Source organism: Dasypus novemcinctus, chromosome 11, assembly GCF_030445035.2.
Source record: "Dasypus novemcinctus isolate mDasNov1 chromosome 11, mDasNov1.1.hap2, whole genome shotgun sequence".
In the NCBI taxonomy this organism is placed as follows: domain Eukaryota; kingdom Metazoa; phylum Chordata; class Mammalia; order Cingulata; family Dasypodidae; genus Dasypus; species Dasypus novemcinctus.
Genome location: NC_080683.1, coordinates 53,440,014 through 53,448,269, shown reverse-complemented (window position 1 = coordinate 53,448,269; position 8,256 = coordinate 53,440,014). Strand labels below are relative to the sequence as shown.

At 36.5% G+C, this 8,256-nt stretch overlaps 1 protein-coding gene across 1 annotated transcript; it reads left to right on the top strand.

Annotated features, from left to right (window-relative positions):
* The first annotated feature begins 6,695 nt into the window (after positions 1–6,695).
* Positions 6,696–7,040, top strand: LOC101415333 (small ribosomal subunit protein uS15). The gene has a single exon (XM_071218379.1). It carries the CDS (start codon positions 6,696–6,698, stop codon positions 7,038–7,040), a length of 345 nt encoding a protein of 114 aa, XP_071074480.1.
* Positions 7,041–8,256: the final 1,216 nt, after the last annotated feature.

Sequence of the window (8,256 nt, the reverse complement as noted above, 5' to 3'; positions counted from 1 at the left end):
ATTCTTGACAGATCAAAAGTGATCCCAGAAATTCTTTCAAAACTCATAGAAATATTAAAAATTGAATGAGAAAAAGCATTTAAACTTTAAAGGGCAATAAATGATTTTGAAATCACAGAAAAAGAGAAACAAAAAAATACAAAATTTATGGTATTATAAACAAATACAAATTTGTCTAAAACTACAATGTATAAATTAATTTCAACAAAACTTAAACAAATATAGTAGACTGGATTTTTAAAAATTGAAAAATCATGCTGAAGAGACACATAAAAGACAAGAATCCAGAGAAGATTAAAGTTATACCATAGAAAAATATATCGTAATAAAATACTAACCAAAACAAAGTAGGAATAATTATATTAAAATCCAACAAGACTAGGGAAAAGGGGGTTATTAGAGATATAAAGTCACAATATAATTACAGAAGACTAAATTCAACAGGAAAATATAATGATTCTTACTTATTTTTATATTGCTTCTAGGAAATATAAAAGAAATACAAATAATATACAAAATACAAATAAGAATATATGATATAAAAAGAAAAAATTAAACAAATACAGGAGAATTTTGCAAAATTCACTATCAGAGTAGAATATTTCAAGATATTTTTTCAGAAATTAATAGATTAAACAGACATAGTATCATTAAGGATATAGTGCACTTGAAAAACTCTATATGCCTCAGGCTAAACTAGTCTGCAGTGCAGAAACAAGTAAACACTGAAGCACAATAGCTAAACATTTGTTTTTCCTCATATAGCAGTCATCAATAAATCAGGATGTGTGATTCTATAATTCTATCCATTTTGTGGCATTTCCATTTCCTAGGCTCTTTCAGAATTCTATTGGGCCATTTGGATCCTCTGAATTTAATTTGCCAAAAGAAATGAGAAGAAGGAGGAACTCTCCTGACATTGTAAATGCTTGGACAAAAGTGCTATATATCTTTTCTTCCAATTTTCTTCCTGGACAGAATGTAGTCATAGGGTCCCAACCTAACTGAATAATGATTAGGAAATATAGTCCACCTTTGCAACCAACAAGGAAAGAGGATTGAGACTTCTGTGAAATTGGAATTGAAGAAGGTAGGCAGAGTCCAACTCTCTCTCACAAAAAAGAATAGAGAAAGGGCAAAACCCTAACCAAGGGACCTGCCTTGGAGAGATATAGAAAGAGAAACCAATATACTTCATCCAGGAGGAACAAGACAGATAAAGAAGCCAAAGAAATAAACTACAATCCATGCTTAGTGGCAATGCTCCAAAATGTGCTCATAATTGCAATGAATGTACCACACTAATGAAAGTTGTTAATGTGGGCGAAAGTGGGAAATGTGGGGAGGGGTCATATGGGAATCCCTTATTTTTTTTGTGTGTAACATTTTGTAGAATCTAAGTATCTTTAAAAAATATATTAAAAATCTTAAAAAAAAAAAAAGATGTAATCATGACTGAAAGCAACCATTTTATAATGATTCAAATAGTAAACATTCCCACTGACTCACTGCAACTGAGTGGGATGGAGCATTACCTGGGAGGAAAAGACGTCTAGCAGAGGGTGGAGAACAGTTTATTTTTGGTGAGCTTTGCCAGCTGAACTCCTTTTGAATCTTGGAGGGAACCCTGATCGACATTGAGACAGCAAGGGGAGAGGGGAGGGAGTACCTGATCTGACAGGCTACCATACCCAGTTGACATGGAAGAGAGAGGAATTAAGATAGAGAAGAGGTGGAGACTAGTGCCTAAACAGCCTGGCTTGGCAAACTATTAGAAGCCTGACTTGCCTGAGGGAACAGAGGCAGGAATACTCAGATAAGCTGTCAGAAGTGTTTTCGTGTTATGGGGCTGGTTTAGTTCAGTAGAGGAATTCCTACCTTGTGTATACAAGGTCCCTGGTTTGATTCCTGGGACTCCATAGGGAAGTGATACAGAGAGTGATCCACTAGGTTATCATGCATCCAGCCAGTACCATATGACAAGTTACACATAGACAGAGTTTTTTTGTTGTCTATGTTTTCTTGGATCAGTTATTTTTAAATTTTTTATAGGTTCCTTTTTTTCCTTTTAAATTCACTAGAACCCAGTACATCACCAGCAGAGGGCACGATGAAGGGTGATTGATTGATGGGCACCGACATCCTGAGAAGTACCTTAGGGGTTATGAGGGAAGGATATTTTTATTGTTGTTGATGTCTTTGTTGTTGTTGTTTTGTTTCTTGTTCATTGTCTTTCCCCTTTCTTTGCTTCCTTTTTCTTTTGCTTATGCTTTCTACCTACTTTCTTTCTTTCTTTTTTCTATCTACTCTTTTCTGTTGTTTTTCTTTCATTCCACATCTCTTATTTGTCCTTCATTTTTTAATTTCTCTCTTTTTCTCTTTTCATAATTCCAGCTTTTTAATTCATTCTATTTTTTCTGTGTTCTTCCGTGCCTCATTTTTTATATTCCACCTTTTAAAATTCTTATTCCTTTGTACTTTTTAAAATTTTTTACTCATATTACTTACATATTTTCCTAGTTCTTGTAGAGCTCCTCTTCTACCTTTTTTATTGTTATTACTATTATTCTTTTCTCTTCTTATCTCTTTCCTTTTCTCTGGTCCTAATTTTTTTACACAGACAACTGCAAAGATATAGTACAAGAGGAACCAAATATGAAAAAGGAACTGTACCACACACACAAAAAAGCAACAAAATCAAATCTTAGAAAGAGAAGCTAACCAACCAATTAAGCCCATCAAGATAAACAGATGACTAGACACCAACAAAAAATTACAAGACATGCTAAGAAACAGGAAAACATGGCCCAGTATAATGAACAAACTAATAAACAGGAGATGTAGAATATGGAACAGTTAATCGGGGATATCTAAACAAATATCAAAAATCAACTTCCTGAAGTAAAGGAAGAGATAGGGATATTAAGAAGACACTGGGGGGAAGCAGATGTGGCTCAAGCAATTGAGCTCCCGTCTACTACATAGGAGGTCCAGGGTTCAATACCCAGGGCCTCCTGGTGAAGACAAGCTGGCCCATGTGGCAAGCACTCCATGCAGAGTGTTGGCCTGTGTAGAGAGCTGGCCTGCATGGACTGCTGGCCCACACAGGAATGCTGGCCCACACAGGTGTGCTGCCATATACAGGAGTGCTGGCCCACATGGAGAGCTGGCACAGCAAGATGACACCACAAAAAGAGACACAGAGGAAAGAAAATAAGAGATGCAGAAGACCAAGGAGCTCAGATGGTGCAAGGGAATGATTGCTTCTCTCCCACTCTGGAAGGTCCCAGGATCAGTTCCCGGAGCTGCCTACTGAGAAAACAAGCAGACTGGACACAGAGAGCAGACAATGGAGGGAGAGGGGAGAAATAAGTAAATAAATCTAAAAAAATAAAAACAAAGAAGACACTGTGGGAATATACTGAAGAAATTGTAAACATGCAAAAAGATAATGGGGATGATGGGGATGAATGGCACAATCCAAGAAATAAAAAATACACTCAAAGTACATACTAGCAGATTTGAACAGGCAGAGGAAAGAGTTAGTCATGTTGAAGAGAGTATGTCTGAAATCAAACAGATAGTAGAATAGGGAGATAAAAAGATAGAAAAAAATCCAGCAGTGATATAGGGATTTGAATGACAACACAAAACACACAAAGATATGCATCATAGGCATCCCAGAGGGAAAAGAGAAGGGAAAGGGAGCAGAAGGAGTGGTGGAGGAAATAATAGCTGAAAATTTCCCAACCCTATTGAGGGACATGAACATACATCTCCAGGAAGTGCAGCATACCCCAAACAGTATATATCCTAGCAGACCTACCCCAAGACATATACTTATCATATTGTCCAAGGCTCAAGACAAAGAGAATACCAAAAGCAGCAAGAGAAAAGAGATCCATCACATACAAGGGAAGCTTGTTAAGATTAAGTGCTGATTACTCATCTGAAACCATGGAGGTAAGAAGGCAATGGTATGACATAGTTAAGATGCTAAAAGAAAAAAACTTCCAGCCAGAAATTCTCTATCCAGCAAAGCTGGCATTCAAAATGGGGAGAGATAAAAATATTCAAATATAAACAGAAATTAAGAGAGTTTGTCAACAAGAAAATATCCCTATGAGAATACTAAAGTGAGTTTAGCAGGTGGAAAGGAAAAAAACAGAAGAGAGAGGATTAGAAGAGAGTATAGGAAAGAAGATTATTGGTAAGAATAACTAAAAAAATAAAAAGAATAATAAAAACAACATATGCCAAACATAAACCTAAAGAAAATATGACTAATATAAGTAATTCCTTGACAGTAATGACACTGAATGTTAATGGATTAAACTCTCCAATCGAGACAGAGATGGGCAGAATGGATAAGGAAATATGACCCATTTATATGTTGTCTTCAAGAAAGTCACCTTAGACCCAGGGATATAAGGAAGTGGAATGTGAATTGTTGGAAAACAATTTTACATGCAAACAATAACCAAAAAAGACAGGTGTAGCTATACTAATATTGGACAAAATAGACTGTATATACAAAACTATTTTAAGAGACAAAGAAGGACACTATACATTAAAGAAGGGGTAATCTATCAAGAAGAAAGAACGATCATAAACATTTATGCACCTAATCATGGCACCTCAAAATACATGAGGCAAAAACTGGAAACACTAAATAGAGAAATAGATACCTCTAAAATTACAGTGGGGCCTTTAATACAACATTATCACTATTAGAACATCTTGACACAGAATCAATAAGGAAAAAGACACCTAATACCTTAGGGGATCTAGACCTAATAGACATATACAGAACATTACACCCAAATACAGCAGGATGTACATTCTTCTCTAGCACATATGGATAATTCTACAGGATAGAACACATGCTAGGCCACAGAACAAATCTCAACGAATTCAGAAAGATAGGAATTGTACAAAGTAATGTCTCTGATCACAATGGAATGAAGCTGGAAATCAGTAAGGGGCAGAGAATAATATTAGGCACAAAGGTATGGAAGTTAAACAACACCCTCTTAGACAATCAGTGGGTCAAGGAGGAAATTGAAAAAGAAATCAGTAACTACCTTGAAACAAATAAAAATGACAACACAACATATCAAAACCAATGCAAGGCAGCAAAAGCCATGCTGAAAGGGAAATTCAGAGCCATGAATGCCTATATTAAAAAGGAAAAAAAGCTAAAATCAAAGACCTAAATGCACATCTGGAGGAATTAAAAAAGAACAACAAATTAATCTCAAAGCAAGTAGAAAGAAGAAAATAACAAAGATTAGAGCAGAACTAAATTAAATTGAAAATAAGAATGCACTAGAAAAAGTTAACAAAACCAAAAGATGGTTCTTTGAGATTAATAAAATTAACAATCCCTTAGCCAGACTAACAAAGAAAAAAGAGAGCAGATGAAAATACATAAAATAAGAAATGACCACACAGAAATAGAGTATCATAAAAGGATACTTTGAAAAATTATATCCCAACAAGATGGATAACTTAGATGAAGTGGACAAATTCCTAGAAACACACAAGCAACCTACATTGACAAAAGAAGAAAGTGATAATCTAAACAGACCAAGCAAAAGAAACAAGATAGAATAAGTCATCAAAAACCTCCCAAATAAGAAAAGCTCAGGACCAGATGGCTTCACAGGTGAATCTATCAAACATTCCAGAAAGAACTAACACCAATCCTGCTTAAACTCTTTCAAAAAATAAAAGTGGAGGGAACATTGCTTAACTACAGATGTGAAGGACTTGTACACAAAAAACTACACAATATTGTTAAAGGAAACCTAAATAAATGAAGACCTAAATAAATGGACAAATACTCCATGTTCACAGATAGGAACATCAGACATCATTACAATGTCTATCCTACACAAACTGATTAACAGATTTAAAAATTTAAAAAATGCAATCCCAATAAAAATTACCAGTGCATTTTTTACTGATTTGGAAATGCTAACTATGAAATTTATTAAGAAGGGCAAGGGGCCCCAAATAGCCAAAGACATGTTGAAAAAGAAAACTGAAATTGGAGGAATCACACTACCTGACTTTAAAATATACTGCAAAGCTATAGTGGTCAAAACTGCATGGTATTGGCACAAGGATAGACATACTGACCAATGGAACAGAACTGAGAGTTCTGATATAGATCCTCACATACACATTCACCTGATATTTGACAAAGCCACCAAAATCACTCAACTGTGAGAGAATGGCCTCTTCAACAAATGGTGCTTGAAGAACTTTATATCCATATCCAAAAGAAAGAGAGAGGATCACTATCTCACAGCCTATACAAAAATTAACTAAATGTGGATCAAAGATCTAAATAGCCAAGACCATAAATCTCCTGGGAGGTAATGTAGGGAAGCATCTACAAAACCTTGTAGTAGGAAATGGTTTCATAAACTTTACACTGAAAGCACAAGCAATGAAAGAAAAAATAGATAAATGGGACCTCCTCAAAATTAAAAACTTTTGCACCTAAAAGGAGTTTGTCAAGAATGTGAAAAGGTAGCCTATTCAATGGGAGAATATGTTTGGTAACCATCTATGATAGGGATCTAATATCTGGCATATATAAGAAATCCTACATCTCAAAAATAAAAGACAAACCATTTTAAAAATGGGCAAGTTTTTTGCTGCCTGACTGCCACCATCATGGGTTCATGGGTTGCATGCATGCTCCTGGGAAGTGCCTGTCCCAGCCAGCCTTGCCCTATCACTGCAGCATCTCCACCTGGCTGAAGTTGACGTCTGATGACGTGAAGGAGCAAATCTACAAACTGGCCAAGAAGGGCCTGACTCCTTCACAAATTGGTGTGATCCTGAGAGACTCACATGGCATTGCACAAGTATGTTTTGTGACAATCAATAAAATCTTGAGAATTCTTAAGTCCAAAGGACTTGCTCCTGATCTTCCTGAGGATCTTTACCATTTAATTAAGAAAGCTGTTGCTGTTAGAAAGCATCTTGAGAGGAACAGAAAGTATAAGGATGCTAAATCCGTCTGATTCTGACTGAGAGCCGAATTCACTGATTGGCTCAATATTGCAAGACAAAGCAAGTTCTCTCCCCCAATTGGAAATATGAATCATCCACAGCATCTGCCCTGGTTGCCTAAGTTTTTGTCTTTGTACTTAGAAAATAAAGTCATTGCTTAACTGAAAAAAAAAAAAAATGGGCAAGTGATTTGAATAGACACTTCTCCAAAGAAGAAATAAAAATGGCTAAATAGCACATGAAAAGATGCTCAACATCAATAGCTATTAGAGATATGCAAGTCAAAACTACAATGAGATATCATCTTACACCCATTAGACTGGTGGCTTTTAAAAAAACACAGGACTGCAAATGTTGGAGAGGATGTGGAGGAAAGGGAAGACTTACCCACTGCTGGTGGGAATGTAGAATGGTGCAGCCATTGTGGAGGAAGTCTGGAGGTTCCTCAGGAAGCTAACTACAGAACTGCCATATGGTCCAGCAATCTCCTACTGGGTATATATCCAGAAGAACAGAAAGCAGGGACACAGATATATGCACAGCAATGTTCATAGTGGCATTATTCACCATTGCCAAAAGTTGAAAGCAATCCAAATATCAACAGATGAAAGAATAAGGAAATTGGGGTAAATATATACAATGGAGCTATAGAAGGAATGCAATATTAACACATGGGACAACATGGATGAATCTTGAAAACCTTACGTCAAGTGAAGTAAGGCAGCACTGAAGGACAAATATTACATGACCTCACTAATACAAATTAAGTAAATTGAGTAGACGCATAGAGCTAGAGTCAAGAAGATAAGTTTACAGGAGAAAGAAAGGGAGCAGAGGGTTGTGAGCCAATGCCCATATGGGTAAAATTTATGACAAGGTAGAAGGGTGTGGTTGTGCAATGGTTGGGCCTGACAGTGGTGCAGTGATGCTATTGGTTTCAGCAGTGCTGGTCTGTGAGGGGAGTAGGATGGGGGTTTGGGTTGGACTATCCATGAAACTGGGGGGAAGGTCAGGAGAAGGAGCACTTGAACTCTGGGGATTTGCAAATCTGTGGTTAAAACTACAATGTTGGGAATTTCTTTTGGCAAATATGATAGGGGAGAGTTACTGGTATAGGGTAATGGATGTGAGGGGGGACATACAGCACAGGGTACACCTGGGGCAGGTTTCTATGGAATATGTAAGTGATCTTCCTGTCATAATGTGTTATATCAGTTGGCGGAGACT